The sequence below is a fragment of the Zonotrichia leucophrys genome, unplaced genomic scaffold, assembly GCF_028769735.1.
Source record: "Zonotrichia leucophrys gambelii isolate GWCS_2022_RI unplaced genomic scaffold, RI_Zleu_2.0 Scaffold_171_100846, whole genome shotgun sequence".
Classification (NCBI taxonomy): domain Eukaryota; kingdom Metazoa; phylum Chordata; class Aves; order Passeriformes; family Passerellidae; genus Zonotrichia; species Zonotrichia leucophrys.
This window is the reverse complement of record NW_026992376.1, coordinates 68348-88255: the sequence shown is the minus strand read 5'-3', so window position 1 is coordinate 88255 and position 19908 is coordinate 68348. Positions and strand designations below refer to the sequence as shown.

The following is a 19908-nucleotide window of genomic DNA, read 5'->3' as shown; positions in this document are numbered from 1 at the left end:
CCTTTGCAAAGGTGGCTGCAGGGCAGGTGAGATCTCCAGGGCCTCTGGCAGTGCCTGCTCTGCACGTGAGCCTGTGGGGCTGCTCCCAGTGGGACACAGCACCATGCTCAGGCCAGCCCTCAGCCCCTCACAGCTGATCCCAAGGAGCAGGCTCACAAAGCAGTTTCAGACCACTTCCTGTAGATATTTCAGAGGACTACATGTCATTCAAGGAAGGCACCGTGCACATTTAATTTTGGTGTTGTGGCATTAGAAGCCATGAATGTGCCTCTGAATGTGCACTCAGGGCACCTCCACTGCCATCTCAAAGGGATCACAAATGACAGGCCTCAGCCTTCAGCACTGCTGAGCTCCTCAATGAAGTCAGCAAGGAAGTCTCAGGAAGTAGTCTATTTTTGGAGGTCCAGGGCCCGACCACTGGAACTCTAATACCCCATTAGTACTTTGACAATCTCAAGTAAGTTGCGGCACACCTCCAAAGCAATGATCTTGTCCATTGGCTTTTGTGGGGTCATGGTGATTCAGGTAATTTTCATGATATCATGAAGTTTTTTCTTTCCTTATATGTACTCCCGTAGGTGTTCTCCCCTTTCTTATCCTCTATTGGTCCTTTTTTCCCGCATATAAAACCTTGTGTGCCCAGCCTCCTTTTGTCTCCCTCCCTGGACCCTCTCCAGCACAAACCACACTGTTTGGAGTTCCACACAAACGCTCCTCTCTTGCCTCATCCATCATCCATTCAAGCAAGCCTGCTCCCAGCTCTGGGAGTGCACGTCTCTCACAGAGGCTGGCTGTGGACATGCCACAACAAGGCGTGCCCAAACAGGGACCTTCTTTGAGAATTCCTGAGAGCGATTACAGTGACGATTCGACTGTTCCACCGTCACCGGACGGAAGACGCCTTGGGTCAGCCTCTGCCCTGGAGTGAGACCTGAGTTTTATCAGGGCTTGCTGAAGGCAGCGTTGGCACCCTCCAGCAGCAAGAGGGCCGACTCAATAGACAAAGCCCATGGGATATTTTGAAACACCTGCATACAGAGCCATCAGAGCAGGGAGCTGGGGGACAGCCACCAGCAGTGCAGGATCTTTGGGTGATATTTTAGTCCTGTGGGTGGGCCACATCTTACATCAGGGGCAGCTCTGGGTAACAAATGATCCAAAGATGAGAGGGACATATATCTTTGAGTTAGGGAGGTTCTCCTTTCAGAGTGCAAGACTTTTACTAAGGGAAGTTGGAAGTTGTTTGTTCATTGGCTGTTTACGGAGCTCCCAGATATTTCTGTTGATTCAGTTTGTCATGTAGCATTTTGGGACTGAGTTAGAGAAAGACTCTATCTTTTGCAAACTCAGGGAGTGAAAAGAGTTTCAACATTTTACCCAATTTTTCACATGTTTTATGGAGTTTTCTCAAGGATTCAAAGTTCTAATATTCAACCCAGACTTTCTGTTCTGCCCCCGGCATTCCAGAACCCACTGACACCATTAGGATGAGAGACAAAAACTGCTGTAAAGCACAGACAAGCCACCTGCTGACATCTCCCCTCCTTCTCTACCCCCTGCCCAGGTCTGTACTGATCACACAGGCTTGGATTCTACCCTAACCCATTCTCCAGTACCTCTCCTCACTGGATCCCCCTCAGATAGCTCACAAAATGGAGTCCTTCCTCTGGAGGGGGTCGTCAATGTCAAACTCCCTCCCACCCTCAGCTCTCTCATCGGGTCCTGCCCCTGTGTTGGATCCCACCCCTGCGTCAGGTACCACCCCTGCATTGGGATCCAGCGCTTCCTTGCCTACTCCCGCTGCCCTACCCCCTCCAACTCAGCCCCTTGCGGATCCCACACTCTCAGAGCTGGAAGTGTGAGGGGCGGTAACTGGAAGGCCGCCATCTTGGTTACCAAAGGCCCACAACACCGGGCCTGGCCAGTCACCCAAGGCCCCGCTCCTCTGCCAAAGATCAAGTTCCCTCTTCTGGAGAGGAGAGGGAAGGTTCATCTGACCTTCAGCATGAGCCTGAGGATTCTTGGATGAGTATGTGGAAGCTGGTGGCAGAAGAGGGGGACTGGGAATTGGTAGCTAAAATGCAAGCCGGACCGGTGCAGTACCAGAGGGGGGCTAAGCCCTAATTGGAAGCTCTCATACATGGAAGATGAAAGACCTTTATAAAGTAGTGAAAGACCATGGGAGCGGCTTGCTGTATATTAATCATTTGTTAAATACCATCTATCCAATACATGTGTTGGTGCCCCACAATTTACGCCCTTTTATGTGCATCCTACATTCTCCCACTGAAATTATTCTGTGGGAAGGAATGGGGAAAAAACTACTACAACAACTTTTAAAAGACTACGCTAGAGAAGACAGGCGGGCCCACCTAACACTAGTCCATCTAGCCAGGGAGGAAGATTTCACTAAACCTCCTTCAATAGGCCTTCCCTGAGCTCTGTTAGAAGAGACCTGCAGGGACCTGGGAAATCCCTTCTAAAATTTATTGACCACCTTACACAAGCAATAGAGAAGAAAGTTGAACATCCAAAAGCCAGGAAGGTACTGCTTACTAAACTTGCTGAAACAAATGCTAACAACACCTGTAAAGACATTTTACCTTCTCTACCCCTCAACAGAAAGCCTACCATTGCACAAATGGTCATGGCATGCACCATTAGGGCATCCTTATACTGTGATGCCAGCCTAGACAATGCTTCCTGTCACGGTGTAGTAGAGGTGCTAGTAGCCTCCCAGGTTATTCCCTGACACACACATGAATAAGGACCTTGCATTAAATGTGGGGAGATGAGGCATTCTCAATAGAATTGTAAAAATAAAGCCTATTACCAGGGACCTTCTAGCTGTCACAGCCACTTTCCTCACTGCCCCCTCATCCACATGCTTTCCAACATCACCAAAACCGGTGGCCTGCAGGAAACCCCACACAGACACAGAAAGGCCCCGCACGATGACACCAAATGGGAGGCCTTTCCACCCTACTCTCCCCAACATTGTGGAGAACCAGCACAGCGACCTTCTCAGAGGCATCAGGACAGCTCAATAGCTGCGGAAAACTCGAGAGAAGACAGCTCTGCCCTGGAACCTAAAGGCAGCTAGTAAGCACCTTTTCAATTCCAATCCATGATATTTATGTTCACCATATTCCCACAGGCAAATACGGGCCTGAAGAACGGCCCAGAGACATTTTGATTTTAACCAACACCAGGAAAGGGACAGAGACACTCACTCTACTACCTGAGGTACTAGCCTTGACGTTTTAGCAGGAGATAAGTGTCCAGGCTCTATGCTTAGTCCCTTTTCATTGGAAAAGGAACAGTTATAGCCAGAGTCTACCTCCTACTGCACATGATCACCACACCAGCTGATCCAATGCTGTTGAAGGCACAGATTACGGGTTGAAACAGACCCGTTCGAAAGTGTGCTTGGTCATGTAAAGGGAGAAAGACATGTCTCTTTGGAGAATTAGATACAGGAGATGACATCACCATAATTTCCCTCTCTGACTGGTTAAAAGAATGGCCCCTGGTCCCAGCTGCTGGGGTAAAATTAGCTAGCAGGGGAGCCACTACCAGCTTCTGGAGTTAAGGTACCATGTGCATGGAAGGTCCTGAGGGCACAGTGGTACGGTAAGATCATTCATCGCCTGGGCACCAATAACAATTTGGGGAAGAGACCTCTTGTCCCAAAGGGGGACAGGGCTAGAGATCCTATCAACACCTCAGGATTTCTAGACGGGGCCACAGAGCAGTGCACCACCTTTCAGTTAACCTGGAAGACCAACGACCCCATATGGGTGGATCAGTGGCCCCTCCCAGGCAGAAAGTTAAAGGCCTGAAATCCATCGTGCAGGAGCAGCTGTCTGTGGGCCACATTGTACCATCTACTAGCCCCTGCAATGCACCTGTCATTATCATATGAAAGCCTGGCAAAGACAAGAGGCAGCTCCGGCAGGACCTCAGGAAAATCAACGAGGTCATTGATGATGTGGGTCCCCTCCAGTCCAGCCTGCCCTCAGCGTCCATGCTACCTTGAGTTTGGCAGATGGTTGTTACACATCTAAATGACTGCTCTTTTGACTTCTCCTTGCACCCCAATGGGGTCAGGCTGCTTTTGGTGTTGAGGAAATGCTGAAACCAGCCTGACTTATTTCATCTCCTGAAATTTCATCTGTCCTCGCTGATCTCCCCTCTTCCCCTTCCTCCCACTGGCTTTTGTCTCCCACCAGCCCCCTGTGAAGAGCCTGGCTCTGTGTTCTCCATCCCCTCCTCGCTGGCACTGCCAGGCTGGGATGAGGAGCCCCTCAGCCTTCCCTGCTTCAGGCTGGACCAGCCCAGCTCCCTCAGCCTCTGCTCACAGCCCAAGGGCTCCAGCCCCACCTTGGAGGCCCTTCCCAGACCCTGCTCCAGCTGCCAGACATCTTTCCTGCCCTGGGCAACCCAACCCAGGCCACAGTGACCTGGATAATCCACGTCCTTGATGTCCTGGTCACACAACCCTGGCCCTTTGTCCCCTGTCAGGTTTTGGAGTTGATCTTGTGGAACATCCTTGGGGGGAACTGCAGCTCCAGGTGGGCCGGGGGGATCCCGGGGGACAGGGACCCTGCTGGGCATGAACAGCATTGGACTTCTGGGGGGAAACTATGAGGGGGGGGCTGGGGAAGAGTGACCAACCCAGTGATCTCACACAGCCCTCCTCTGATGTCACACCCTGCTCAGGAATGTCACAGCCTGTTCTGGGAGTCACAGCTGATGTCAGCCTGCTTTGTGATGTCACACAGCTGCACTGTGATGTCACATCCCACTCCCCGATGTCATGGCCGACTCTGTGATGTCACTCTGCCACCCTCTATGATGTCAGAATCTCCCCTGTGATGTCACAGCCTGCTCTGTAATGTCACAACTTACCCTGTGATGTCACAGCCCACCCTGTGATGTCACACAGCTCTCCTGTGGTGTCAAAGTCTGAGCTCCGATGTCACAGCTGGCTCTGTGATGTCACACAGTCCCATCTATTATCTTACCTGATCAATGACCCCACAGAACCTACTCTGTGATGTCAAAACCCACTCTGTGACCTCACTCAACCCATTCTGTGATGTCACACAGCCCCTTGCTGGCATCACAGCTGCTCTGTGCCTCTCTCATCACAGCCACAGTAGTGCCTCGATGACACAGCCCCTCTGCGACACCACAGCCGTTCCCTGAGGTCTCCGTCCCCTCTCTGGGACATGCCCTGGTGTCACCTTTGTTGCAGGGGGACAGGTGGCCTCCAGGCACATTTGGGCCCTGGTGCCGGCAGCCCCCAGGGCTGGAGGTGCCCAGCATCTCCAACAGACTGCAGAACCTCCGCGCCACCCCCGACAGCCACAAGTGTCCATCCTGGTCCCGGCGGAGCTGGCGTCGCTTGGAATCCCGGCCAGAGCGCAGCTGTGGAGTGTCCACCAGGCTCAGCGGGGTGGAGACCCCTGGGAGCCCCCATGTCACAGAAAAAAAATGAGGCCTTTGTCAGGGGGTCGAGCCATTTGTCGGTGAGGGGAGACTTAGGCACTCAATATGAGTGATAAGCAAATTCCCTTTATTGAAGAGAGCATCAGACACTTATACAGCGAGTAATAAGCTTATGAATATTCTGTAAACTAAGCAATCTATTGGTTAAACTATACTATCAACTCTTCCTCATTCCTTAGAGGTTACATGTCTCTTTTCTCATGCCTCTTTCACTGTTTGTTATCCTACCACAGCTAGGCCCAAGGACACTGTTATCTTGCAGGTGCCGGACTTGGTATTAGCCACGGTTTTGTACTTTTCCATTTTCTAGCAGCTAAATTCCCAACACCCCCAGAACCACCTGGCCCGCGGGTGCCCGCAGCAGCCCCAGGGCTGTGCCCATGCCCGTGCCCGTGTCTGTGTCACCATCCCCTGTGTACCCGCGGCAGCCCCAGGGCTATGCCTGTGCCCGTGCCCGTGTCACTGTCCCCTGGATGCCAGCAGCACCCCCAAGGGCTGTGCCGGTGTCCCTGTCACCGTCCCCCGGTGCCGGGGCTGCACTTCCCTCCTGGGGATGGAGCTCTGCGCCGTCCTTGGCCCCCAGACCTTCAGGGCTGCTGTGGGAGTCTCACCTGGACGCAGACACTCAGCAGGGCCCCTCTGCGCCCACCCCTGTGCCCATCCCTCACCACGGTGTCCCCAAGCCCCGCAGGTCCCGTGGTGCCCAGGGGGCGGGATGGGGACCTGCCCCTCCTGGGGGGATTCTGTCCCCTCCCTTCCCCTGTCACCTCCGGTCAGGGCTGCTCAGGGGGTCCCGGCTCTGGCTCCGGGAGTCGGGCAGGGGCCACCTCCCTGCGGAAGGAGTACTGAGCATCCGCCCTCAGCTGGCGGTGGTCATGGAGGAGAGCCACGGAGGAACGAGCCTCCCGCAGCCGGGGAACTCCCCCTCCTGAGGCGGGCCGGGGGGCAGCCCCACGTTCCCCCAAGCCCTGCTCAGGCCAGGCTGCTCTGGGCACTGCCCCACGGCCTCAGCCCCTGGCAAGGGCACAGCAGCAGCTCAGCTGCAGCTCCCAGAGGACTCAGCCCCACCATGGGGCCATTGTGGTACTCTGCACAGTCCCATGGTCTCAGAGCATTGGGGAATAGGACAGTCGGGACAGATGGAGACGAAAGATTTCTGGAGCCAGGTCGTGGAACTTGCGGTTTATTGCAGAGGGTCTGGGTGCCGGGGCCACACTTGCAGCTGCCAGCCACAGCTCAGAGCAGGCCTGAGAGAAGAGAGGGGTAGAGAGAATGACAGGGTAAGAGAGTAAAAGGGTAAGAGAGTAAAAGGGTGAGAAAGCAAAAGCATAAGAGAGTGAGGTTCCCATTACAATACAATAAATCTTCTTCTGTGTTGAATATTCTATTTCTCACTTAACCAATCTAGTACAATATGCAAATCCTATACCACTTACATACAGCCTATAAGAATCATTACATTACCATACTGTGTTACATTTTAAACCTTAAAATCTCCTCTTTGGGCCCCTTCTGCCAAGCTAGTAGGGTGTCCTCTGACCCTTGGACCTGACTGCAAGCAGAGGGTATTGTTTCATCAAAAGGGGATTACCTTCCGTCTGGCCACACTATTGCTTCCATGTTTTTAGTAACTAAGGTATCTCAAAGCCGGCTTTCATGTCGATCTCTCTTATTGTTTCTATATTCGCAAACTCTTTTGCCAGACAATCATATTTATAAGTCATTCCTGTTTCATCTTCCCCAACACCATGGAATCAAGAAAACCATTTTGACACTGCAAGGCCTCATGGAAGCAAGGGGCCGTTGTGCCAAAGGGGACCCAGAGAGACCACTGTGATATCACTGGACTTTCAGAAACAAAGATTTGTTGTGATACTATTGGGCCTCATGGAACCAAGGGGCAATTGTGATGCTGCAGGGCCCCAAGGATCCAAGAACATGGGAAAGTTCTGGTTGGCTTGGCTTGACTGGTCCAATTGACCTTGGCATGTTGAGGGTTGCTTCTCATCTGCCCCTAAAACCCTGGACTTCTGTGCTTACCTTCCTGTGGGAAAGAACTCTCCCACTCCTCCAGGGGTTCATGGTTGAAATTGGGATTCTATGTCCAAATTCAATTATATCGAAGGATGATTCCTGTATGAAGCCTGCCAGAACAGACAGCTCTGGATGGTTTTGGCATCTTGGGGGCCACCTCTCATCTGCCTTCAAAACACTAGGGGGCCAAGCTTTTTGTTCCATGGAAAAATCATCTTTCAAGTGCAGGGGTCCATAGCAAAAATTGGGAATCGCCTCCAAAATTCTTTATATTGAAGGACAGCTTCCAGACAAAAGCTGCCAGGACTGTCTAGGTTCCCTTGGCTTCCTGAGGGCCAGCTCTCATCTGAAGGCGTGGAAACACTGGGCTCTAGATACTTTCTTCTAGTGAAAAGCATAGTCTTCTCATCCAGGTGCCCATGGACAAACTGGGATTTGGCCTCCCAACTCCATCACCAAGCACTGCTCCCTGAAAAAGTTGCCAAACACACAGGTCTGGCTGGACTGGCCTCTTGGGGCTGCCTCTATCAGCCTTTGAGAAACCACTGGGGCTCTGCCCTTTACTTTTCCCGTGGAGAAGAACTGTCATTCTGATTAGACCATTTCTGAAAATGGGATTCACCTCCAAAACTCAAAATATCACAGGTGCTTTCAGACAAAAGCTGCAAGGACAGACAGGTCTGGCTTACCTTGGCCTCTGGTGACTGCCTCTGATCTGCCTTCAAAACCCTGGGGCTCTGTGGTTTCCTTCCTGAAGAAAAGAACCATCCTTCCTGTCCAGGCACCCATGGCCTCAAGCACATGAGCACTGTACAGGGACAGAGGAGCTCTGTGCTCAGTGGGGTGGAGACTGAGGACAGCAGAGGAGAGCCCTGGGAGGGATTGAAGGGTGGTTTCAGTGATAGTGGATCCTTCTGACATAATAGAGAACAACCACAGAAAGAAAAAAATCAAAGCTAAAGGCAAATGGGGAAGGCTCAGTTTAGGAACAAAGAGAACAGACGTTCTCTCCCAGGGCAGAGCTGTGGTGCAACACATCTCCCAGAAGGAGCCTTGAGCAGCCCAAGGCTCTGTGTGGGCAGGCAGAGGCAGGCAGGAGGCAGAGCTGTCAGCAAAGGAAGGGCCCAGCCAGGTGGGGCAGCCGGGGGATGCCGACAGCCTGCAGGGACAGAGGCACAGGGCAGGGACACCGTGGGACAGCCTGGGCTGCACAGGGCACAGGGATGGGCAGCAGCTGCAAGACAGCCCTGCCAGAGCCAACTTGGGCAGCACTTTGGCCATGGCTGCTGGCCCTGGGCCTGAGGCCACAAGGGGACAAGTGACCCTTGCAGGCCTGGGGCCTCATTGCCTCCTTGTCCCTGCTCAGCAGCCTGGCAGGGGCCGCCCCATGCTCCTGCCCTTGCCATTGCCCATCCCCACATGCCAGTGCCCATCCCGGGAAGAGCCCTGAGCAAGGAGGGAGGGACAGGATCTGCCTGGCCAGGGGCTGGGGCTCAGGCCTGGCCCTTTGCATTCCTCAAACACATCCAGCTTTGCTCAGCCCCAGAGACACCTTTGCCTTGTTTGTCCCCAGCTGTCATCACTGCCTCCAGTGTTCTGCTCTAACTGGAACCTAGGGACACTTTCTCAGTGGGACCCATTAAAACTTCAAGAAACTTTAGAGTTTCAATTTAAAGTTTGAGTTCTTGAGAAGTTTTCTGAACACTCTCTCAGGGACTGAGTCTGATGTAAACAACACTATAGTCCCAAGAGGCTCATTAAAGTCCTTGTGCTGTGTCTGTGCTGCTGAGCTTTAAAGGAACAGCTCTTCCCAGGACCAGCTCCTCTCCCAGCCCAGCAGGGCTGAGGGCTCTGCCTGCAGGCACTGAGGGGACAGGAGCCAGGCAGAGCCAGGCTGAAGGCAATCAGGATTGGGATAACATTCAGCTGAGACTTCACTTGGGGAAAGATCTTCACAGCCCTGTGCATGGTGAGTGTGTGGGTGCAGGGCAACATCCCCTGTGCTCCTGGAGGGATCTCCTGAAGCCAGCACACCCCACAGCCTGGGGGATGTGTCAGGAGGACTCTCCCAGTTTCTCTGTGGCACAGGAGGAGGAGGAGGAGGAGGATGTGCTGCAGAGCGGGGCTGCCCTGGGCACCGTCAGAGGGACAGGGCAGGACGGCTCCTGCTGCCAGGGATGGGTGCAGGGGCTGAAGCTGGGGCTGCAGCCAGGGCTGCCCAGGGCTGTCCTGCAGAGCAGTTCCTGCAGCCCTCAGGGCTCTTGGCCAGCCCAGGGCATGTGCCACCTGCCAGGAGCAGCTCTCAGCCTGCCTGGCAGCTCCCCGTGAACGCTGCAGGGGAGAAGTTGGAGGTGGAAGGAGCCACCCCCATCAGGGCAGATTCCTCCTGCTCTGGAGATGGTGTTGCATGGCCAGGGCTGCTCTCAGCTCTCTCCTAAAGGCAAGGAAAAGGGGCTGTCAGCTTTGGCTGTGTCACTGAGACTCCTGCACTGTCAGCCTGGGTATCAGCAGATGGGCCTCAGATCTCCCTCAGAAAATGCCTCCTCAGCCTCCTCTCCCTACAGACAGCAGCACCAGCACCTTGGCTTGCAGCATCTCTGTTTTTCTGGCCTGCCCTTAAGGCCTTGCTGCCAGGGAGATGCCCCTGGGAAGTGCCCTGTTCTGGGAGGGGTCTGCAGGGCAGAGCTGAGCCCCCAGGGCAGGGCTGGGCTCAGGCAGCACTGGTAGGGACAAGGCTTGGATATGGAGCAACAGTTCCCAGTAGGTACTCTAGGCAGCAGCGAGCCAGACAAACCCTTGGTATCGCATCCTGTCCAGCTGCAGATGGAAAGCAAAAAATTTAGAGATGTTGACAATCTCCAAAAAGTCCACTTTATTTTTAAGGATGTTTGAAGTGCAATCATGCTGAACTAGAGGAGGTATACTGATCAAAGGGCACCTGTGTGACACCAGCAGTCTTACTGCACTGGGGCACAGGGAGCCCTGTTTTCCTTCTGGGCTCCAATGTGTTCAGCCTGAGAGCAGTGCTAAAGATCAGGCAGTAACTCACCAGCACAACGCCAAACTTAGAAAAGAAACCCTAAAACTAAGTGAAATTTCCCCAAAGAAAGAAAAGAAATTTTCAATGAATGTGCAACAAAATACAGTAAAATTGACTCAAGGAAATATGTCCCATCTTGTCAATGTCTTCTTTCGACAGTCCACCATGGCCAGAGTGAACAAATGTCCAACAGCAGCTCCATCAGCCACTTCCTCCTGCTGGCATTGGCAGACACGCGGCAGCTGCAGCTCCTGCACTTCTGCCTCTTGCTGGGCATCTCCCTGGCTGCCCTCCTGGGCAACGGCCTCATCATCAGTGCTGTAGCCTGCGGCCACCACCTGCACACGCCCATGTTCTTCTTCCTGCTCAACCTGGCCCTCAGCGACCTGGGCTCCATCTGCACCACTGTCCCCAAAGCCATGCATAATTCCCTCTGGGACACCAGGACCATCTCCTACAAAGGATGTGCAGCTCAGGTGTTTTTCTTTGCGTTTTTCATTTCAACAGAGTTTTCTCTCCTGACCGTCATGTGCTACGACCGCTATGTGTCCATCTGCAAACCCCTGCACTATGGGACCCTCCTGGGCAGTAGAGCTTGTGCCCACATGGCAGCAGCTGCCTGGGCCAGTGCCTTTCTCAATGCTCTGCTGCACACAGCCAATACATTTTCCCTGCCCCTGTGCCATGGCAATGCCCTAGGCCAGTTCTTCTGTGAAATCCCCCAGATCATCAAGCTCTCCTGCTCACACACCTACTTCAGGAGCCTTTGGCTTATTGTGGTTAGTGATTTTCTGTTATTTGGTTGTTTTGTGTTCATGGTTTTCTCCTATGTGCAGATCTTCAGGGCCGTGCTAAGGATCCCCTCTGAGCAGGGACGGCACAAAGCCTTTTCCACCTGCCTCCCTCACCTGGCTGTGGTTTCTGTGTTTATCAGCACTGGCTTTTTTGCCTACCTGAAGCCCCTCTCCATGTCCTCCTCATCCCTGGATCTGGCCCTGTCAGTTCTGTACTCGGTGGTGCCTCCAGCCCTGAACCCCCTCATCTACAGCCTGAGGAACCAAGAGTTCAAGGATGGCCTGAGGAAAATGATCATGAATGCTTTTCAGAAGCAATAAATGCATTCTCCTGCATAGCTCATGCAATGTTACTCAGTAATGCTCAGTCTGTGTCCTGTGTTTTTTGCTGCTGGCACAGGTATTTTATTTTGGAGGATTTGTTCACAAGAAGATCTTTGTATGTACCATTTTTAATTAAATATTTGCCTTTCTATTGTGAATTCGTGACTGTATAAACCAGGAGCTGTACTACCTATGTGCTTACACAAAATAAAGAACTCTGTATTGCCCTCTGTGCCTGACATCTTTCCTCCCTGGCTTCTCTGGAGTGGCAGGGTCGCTGCCTCTGGGCAGAGCTGGAGCAGAAAAGGGAACCCCAGTGCTCCTCTTTGCCAGGGAGCCCCGGGGCTTCTCCTCCATAACCTCCCCTTCCTTCACTCCCACCCTCCCCTTCAGAGCCCCTGTGCTGGTTTAAGGCCTCAGGGCTCTGTCAGCTCAGTCTCGGTCCTGCTGTGTGACTGTCCAGGGACTGCAGGCAGGGACAGGCCGTGGGCACTGCTGGGACAGAGCTGGGCTCTGCAGCAGCATTTTCATCGTGCAAGGACATCTCCCCAGTGCAGGGCCTGAAAGCTTCAATCCTCTTCCCTGTTTGCTCTCAGGGATGTGCCCAACACAGGATCATGGGGAGGAAACCAGCCGTGACCAGCAGAAGTGTGGCAGTGATCAGGGTGTGGCTGTCCCAGCAGTGCCCTTGCAAAGCCAGCACTGCCGCAGCAGTGGCCTCTCACCCCAGGTCACAGAGGTTGTTCTTCCCTCCATGGAGGGACATCAAGTGACAGGGTCAGGAGTCTGTGTTTGCAGTGCATGGCCATTCCACAGCCCTGAACTTCCTGTGTGTGTGAGGGGACATAAATCCAGTGAGCACAAACACCTTCAGCTGCTCATGGAGCTTCCAGAGAGTAACATCCCCTGGGAACCCCTGAGTGCAGGGCTGGGATGAGCTCCTGAGCACAGAGCTCCCCGTGTTCATCCCTTTGGCCGTGGGGCACCTCAGGCATGGCAGGGCAGGGCAGGGCAGGGCAGGGCAGGGTGACACCCACAGGGCTGAGGTGCCTGCCAGGCTCTGGCAGTGGCAGCAGAGCCCAGGGAGCCCCTGCCCATGCTGCAAGGAACTCTGTGTGTGTGTGTGTGTGCAAGGGAAGGACTCTTGTCCCTGGATAGACCTGGGGCTGTGAGCAGGGCATGAGCCCAGCTCAGGGGTGGGCACCTGACAGAGCCCTGACATTGCTGGCTATGCCCATAAGAGAAGAGTTGGTCAAGGTGACTGTGGTTAAACGCCCCTGGCCATCAAGTGAAAGCCAAGTGTCTCTGTCACTGTCCCTCCTTCATCAGAAAACAGGAGAAAATAAGGTGAAAACATTGAGGGTCATCATAAAGGGAGATTAATACTGGAGGGACTAAAAAGCAAAGGCAAATTCAGAAGCAAGGAAAACCACGGGAAAAAAAGAGTTCAGCATGCATAGTGGTTGCTTTGGAAGACAAATATATTAATACAGAAAATCCAGAGACCTTCTTGACCCACTCATTTCCCTGCTGATCAGGACATCACATGGAATGGAAGAGTCCTGGGGTCAGTCCAGCCCAGCTGTCCCATCCCTGTGCCCCCAGGAACACCTGCCCACCGCAGCCTATTGGTGGAGGGTTGCAGAGATGCCTCATGTGGGGCCAGCCCTGCTCAGGAACAGGCAAAGCCTTGGGCTGGGACCGACCCTGCTGCAGCCACGACAGCCAAGCACAGCAGGACAGGGGTGTCTTCGCAAAGGGAACTCCATGACAGCCACACCCAGGCCAAGGGGGCTCAGGGGGCCCTTCTCACCTCTGCTATTCCACAATTCAATGAATCTTCTCCTTGGAGAGCTCTTTGGAGAGAGAATTGCCAGAGAGGCAGAAGCAGAGCTATAAAATGCACCAGTAAAAACACAGCAGCTCCTGTGAGAAATTAACCCTCCCAGGGCAGTTCTGTGGCAGAAGAAGTATCCAGAAGGAGGGGGATGAGCTCAGTGCACTTGTGTGTGTCCCCAGGCACAGAGGGTGAGGGTGGGCAGAGGTCAGGGCAGGGCTGGCAGTGGCAGGGCAGAGCCAGGGGGCAGCAAGATGGGAGTGTGCAGTCTGCAGGGACACAGCAGCAGCTGTGGGACAGTGCAGGACAAGCTGTGCTGGACATGGCCAAGGGCCCTGGCAGGGCTGGCAGTGCCCAGGAGAAGCCAAGTCTTGGTGCCCTGGGGCACAGCAGGGTCTGTGCCAGCAAGGGCTGTGAGGAGCCACCTTGTCCTGAGGCCGTGGGGCCTCCTGGCACAGTGCCAGCCAGGCTGGGCACTGTCAGCCCCTTGTCCTGCCCTCAGCATCCCCCCACATCCCAGTGCCCCTAGCTGAGCCCTGAGCACACAGGAGGGACAGGATCTGCCTTCCCCAGGGCTGGGCTTAGGCCTTGGCCTTTCTGCTGCCTCCATCCAGCCCAGACTCTGCTCAGCATCTGAGCTGCCTGCACAGAGCCCCTGCCTCCCTGCACTCCTGGCCTCAGGGATCTGCTGGGATGAGTCCCTGGGGAGCGTTGCTCTGCAATGGCCCTGGGGGCTCTGTAATGCTCCCAGGGACTGCAGGTTTTTCAAAGGACTTCGGGTTTGGCTTTTGCCTTGGAGTCTCTGAGAGGTCTGTGCAATCATGGCCTCCAGTTCTCTAAAGAGTCCCGAAGGAGCCTGTGTTTGTGATGGACCTCACTGGGACTGACACTGAAACTGCATGAAAAACAGAAACTCCAACAACATCTTCTCAGTGTTACAGAATTTTGGCATTACTTTATTCTTGCCAGGATGTTATTGTGGCCAGCCCGTGCAATAGAAATCATTCCTTCACATGGTTTGGCCTGGCGCCATGCCCCACATGAAAATCATTCACCCTGGTGTTGCTGTGAGATGTACCACAGAATAAGCAAAACAGGCTCTACTTAAACATTAAAGACACTTTATTACTTAATCTACCAGAAATTGGGATAGCACATAATGAAAGAGAAAAACTTGAAAACCTTACAAAACTCATTTCCTCAACCCCACCACCTGACTTTCCCATTACCAATACATTCTCCCAAACCAATCGTACGCACTTTAGTATACTCAAACATCATTTGAAGAGGAAAGGAATTCATTCTCGTCTCCATAGGGCAACTCCTGAAACACATTGAAACCGTGTTGCTTCTCCTGTTACTTCGCACCGCCCCGGAAAAAAAAGAAGTCCTTCTGGCCCTTGTATACATCGCTTCACCCATTGCTCCCCATGACGCATGGACCATGGCTCTTTAGGTTTCATTCAAGGATGCCTTGTCATCCTCCAAAAAGGTCACAGTCTCTGTTATGGAGCATCTGTCCCCCCCATTGTTTCCAACCCCCTGGGAGCCGTGGGTCTCACGAGAACCTTCCTGGTTTTGAGCACTGCCTCCCCCTAAATGCAGTCTGTGTCACAGGAACAACTGAGTCCATAGCCACGAGAAAAGTCCAGCCAAAAGGCCACTCCAAATCATCTCTCCCCATCCAATCATCTCCACATCTCATCTCTTATCTCCCTTCTTATTCAGCTTCGAGGAGGATTAGCATTTTTGCAAGGCCCCAATCATGCAAGAAAGGGTTAAAAGTTTTCAGTCTCTGTCGGTCCGGAGCGACTCCCACGCACGCTGCCCACACGCTGCCGCTCCGGCCAGGCACTCTCCCTCCTTCTCCTCCTGGCTGGCTGCTCTCCTGGGGGGGGGGGGGGAGGGCTGGCTGCCCGAGGGCTGACTCTCTGGGATCTTCCACCCTTCCATCCTCGAAGCTCCCCGAAGCCCCCTCAACCCCATCTCTGTCCAGGCCCCGGGCCTACCGCATGGCCGGCCCCTCCCCCGCCCAGCAGCAGCGGGCTGGGCGGGGGAAGAGATCTGACCTCTTCGCCCGACGATGTCCCAAAAAGGGAGTTCCAAGGGCAGTGCCCTGCTTTTAACCCCTGTGTATTCTTGGAGGTGTGTCCAAACCCCACTGGCCACACCGGACGCCAGTCTCAAACCCAAAACCTTCATTGGTTTGACCACAGCTTCCCAGAATTCCCACTCCTTCCTGGTCAAACCACGACACCTTCCACACATGTCTGGGTTGCACAGTGAAAATCATTCAATCACACATTGTTTTTGACTGTGTTTCTCACATATTTATACAGACAAAACTCATAGAAATTCATGTTCTTTGCTCTTAAATTACACAATTCTTAGTATTTGATCTCCTATTGATGATTGCTCCATTCACTTTTGATGTCAGTAAAATTCTTTGATTCCCTTCTCAATCTTTTCCCAGACCAGGTGTCTCACCACACTGGGGGTGATGTTCATTAATGTTCATTTACTTCCTGTGCATCTTCTGGCCACTCCCAATCTGTAGATGTTAAGCTCATCAGGCCTCCCCCAACCTTGGTGAACAGAGTCTTTTGAAGAGAAACTTCAATTCCCCTCCACCTGGGCAAACAAACCCCTGCCTAAGGTTACATTAAAAGAAACCAGAAGTTGTATCATTTCTGATAATTCCATTAGGTTCCATAGTGTCACAGTGCTCTCCTCGGCTCAATGAGGCCACGCAGTGTCACCGTGGCTCCTTGGTTCCATGAGGCCTCACAGTGTCATCCTTCCCCCTTGGTTCCATGAATCCCCGCAGTGTCACCGTGGCTCCTTGGTTCCATGAGGCCTCACAGTGTCATCCTTCCCCCTTGGTTCCATGAATCCCCGCAGTGTCACCGTGGCTCCTTGGTTCCATGAGGCCTCACAGTGTCATCCTTGCCCCTTGGTTCCATGAGGTCCCCCAGAGTGAGAACAGCCCCTTGGTAGCATGGCCTGGTTTTTGGTAGCAGGGGAGGCACAGGGATGGCTCCTGTGAGAAGCTGCTGGAAGCTTCCACCGTGTCTGGCACAGCCAATCCCTGGTGGCTTCAAAGATGGACCTGCTGCTGGCAAAGGCTGGGCCAGTTACAAACGGTGGTAACGCCTCTGTGATAACAGATTTAAAAAGAAATCAAAATAGAGATTGTGGTGCAGTTTAAACTCCAGTCAGAGGAGAGCAGAGGGAGAACGTGTGAGAAGAACAGCTCTGCAGACATCAAGGTCAGTGCAGAAGCAGGGGCAAGAGGTGCTCCAGGCCCTGGAGACCGAGGCACCCTGCTGGAGAGCCATGGAGAGAGGGGCCCTGCTCCCAGGCTGGAGCAGCCTGTCCCTAGAGGAATGCACCCCCTGGAAGAGTGACCCCTGCTGCAGCAGTTTGGGAAGGACTGTTGTCCCTGGTATGGACTCACACTGCAGCAGTTTGCAGAGGGCTGCTGCCCCTGAAATGGACTCACATGGGAGAAGCTCCTGCAGAACTGTCTCCCTTGGGAGGGACCCACAGTGCAGCAGGGGAACCACTGCTCTCCCTGAGCAGGGGCAGAAGCCATGGGTGATGAACTGACCATAAGCCCCATTCGCTGTCTCCCTGCACTACTGGGGTGGGAGGTAGAGATGGAAGGAGGGACGTGAGAGGCTTATTTTATTTCCCCTTTTCCTGCTCTGACTTTGTTAGTAATAAATGAATTTCACATCTCTAAGCTAAGCCTGTTTTTCCAGGACAGTATTTGATGAGTGATCGTGCCCAATCCTTATCTCAACCCATGAACCCTTTATTAAATTCTCTTTGTCCAGCTGCAGAGGGGAGTGAGTGAGCAGCCCACATGGATGCCTGGCATTTGGCCTGGGTCAACCCACGACACCTTGGTACCACAGGGTCACAATGGACCCTTGGCTCTCTGGGGTCTCATTGGTTCCATCAGGCCCTGCAGGGCCACTTAATTCAACAAGGCCTCAAATTTTCACAGTGGTCTCCAGGATTCCATGGGGCCCTGCAATGTCAAAATGGACCTTTGGATCCATGGGGGCCCACAGTGTCACAATGGGCTCTTTTGGTTCTACAGCTTCACAATGGCCCCTCGGTACCATGTGTCCTGTACTGTTCCATGAATCCTTAGTTCCATGGCGTCCTGTAGTATCACAATGGTCTCCTTGGTTTCATGGTGCCACAGCTGCCATAATTTCCATGGTATCACAACTGCCCTTGGATCCCAAGAGGCCCCAGAGTGTCACAATGGCCCCTTGCTTCCATGACAACCTGTAGTGTCACAATGGTGTCCATGATTCCATCAGGCCCTGCAGTGTCACCATGGGCAGTTGGTTCAATGACACTCCACAATGTCACCATGGCCCCTTGGTTCCACAGAGCCCCACTATGTCACTGTGGTCCCTTTGGTTCCAAGGCTCAGAAGTGCCAGAATGACCCTTTGGTTCCATCAGGCCTTGAAGTTTCAAAATGGTCTCCATGGTTTCATGAGTACCCCCTCTGTCACAAGAGACTCTTGGTTCCCTGAAGTTCTCCAGGCTCACAATGGGCCCTTGGTTCCATGAGGTTTGGTAGAGTCACAATTGACTCCTTGGTTCCATGAAGCCCTGCTGTGTCACAATGCCCATGGTTCCATGAGTGTCCATGGTGTCACCACGGTCTCCTTGGATCCCCAGTATCATCATGGTCTCCCTGGCACCATCCAGGCCTTGTAACAAGAGATAGTGAGCCATTTTGTGCCTTAGATGAAAGGCTGCAGTGCTCATGGTTGTGAGGCTGTGTCACTGATAAGAAACAAAAACCACCTGAATCTGAATGCAAAATATCATCTCAAGTACCTCAATCCCACCTCAACAGAGATAGAAAATACAAACAGATATTCCCCAGTAAATCAAAAACAGGGACCATATTTTGAATTCAGGCAAACTGCATTCAGTGCATTCAAATGCACTCGATATGATGGGGAGGTGATGATCCCCTATTCCAAGAGTGAACTTAAGAAGGGCTGACTATTGAAGGAACTACAGAGAACCACAACATAAGAAAAGCAGGTGCCATAGGTAATTCTGGGATAGGGAGACCAGAATGCAAGAGCAGGTGAACCAGTGCAGTCGCCACCAAGAAGATCACGTTCACATGCTGTGGGCAGCAACCCCATCAGGCCGTGTCACCATCCCCTGGTACAAGGGGGGTCACGATGGTTTGTTTCACTGATCTCAGGGTGCGAAGACACACAACAGGGGACTTTCAGTATTAACCTAAACAAATGCACCTTTTATTGAGTGCCCACAGCAGATGCAACACAAGGATTAGAAAGGAGATAAAGGACAGAGAGACAGAGAAAAGGAGGGGGGGAATAGCTACCAACAGAGAGAAATCCTTGTGGTCCGGCCAATAGATCTGTCTGGTCATGTCGGGGAGAGTCTCAAAGTCTTTGGTTAACTCAGGGCTCTTTTATAATCTGCTGCCGGGAGGGGAGCAGGACGGCACATGGAGGGAACAGTGGAGAAAAAATCCATTTGGAACAGGAACAGACAGTCCAGTTCTGAACAGCACAAACCGGTGCCAGCAGTGAGCGGGGCCTGTTGTTTCAGGACTGATTCCTATGGGAAACATCCCACTTCCCATGGCAGACATCACGCTCCAGTCAGGCCAGCATCCCTGGGTTAGAATTTGAAGGGTCTCAGTCTCAGTCCTTGGGGAGGGCTTTAATCTCCATCCTTGACGGCAGCTGTGAGGCAGATGAGGGATCTTTGGACCATCTCTTAAAGAATGACCTCCCAAAACATTAAAAAATTATGTATTTCTCCTTAAAAAAAAAATTACTGAATTTATTGGTCATTGGTTCTAAGTAACAGAATTCCCTTCATCAATTCATTGAGCAGTGAGGCTATTGATTTCTGCTTCTTTCTGCTATCAGTCCAATTTTCAATCCTTTTGTCATCTTTTTTATCATTTTCACAGGGTAAAAGGGGCCACTCTGTCCATGGAGACATTTCTGGGGCACATTTGGGGCAGTTTTGGGTCTGGGGAGGGAATTCAGAGAGAACTTGAGGGTCTGGAGGACACTTGCGGCACGCGGGTGGGAACTTGGAGGTGCAATCAGGGATTCCGAGGGACAGTTCAGGGTCCGGGGCAGCACTTGGGGGTCCAGGGGGGCTCTTGGAAGTCAGGAAGGGGAATTTGGGGCCCTTCAGGGTCCGGGCGGGCCCTTGGGGGGCTCTGACTGGGCTCTCTGTGCGCAGGGTGTGATGGGGGTTAAAGGTGTGGGTCTAATGTGGTTAAACGGGGCCGCGGAGAATCACGGGAGTTCAAGGCGCAGATGCAATGGCTCT

The 19908-nt window shown here is 53.0% G+C and overlaps 1 protein-coding gene and 1 long non-coding RNA gene across 2 annotated transcripts; one reads left to right on the top strand and one right to left on the bottom strand.

Annotated features, from left to right (window-relative positions):
- Positions 1 to 6667: 6667 nt before the first annotated feature.
- LOC135461105 (uncharacterized) lies at positions 6668 to 8459 on the bottom strand. Its single transcript, XR_010443335.1, has 2 exons — positions 8238 to 8459; positions 6668 to 6761 (listed from the first exon to the last, which is right to left on the bottom strand). It is a non-coding gene; the product is annotated as an uncharacterized LOC135461105 (long non-coding RNA).
- A 2311-nt stretch (positions 8460 to 10770) lies between these two features.
- On the top strand, positions 10771 to 11703 carry LOC135461103 (olfactory receptor 14J1-like). The gene has a single exon (XM_064738091.1). The coding sequence runs from the start codon at positions 10771 to 10773 to the stop codon at positions 11701 to 11703; it is 933 nt and encodes a 310-aa protein (XP_064594161.1).
- Positions 11704 to 19908: the final 8205 nt, after the last annotated feature.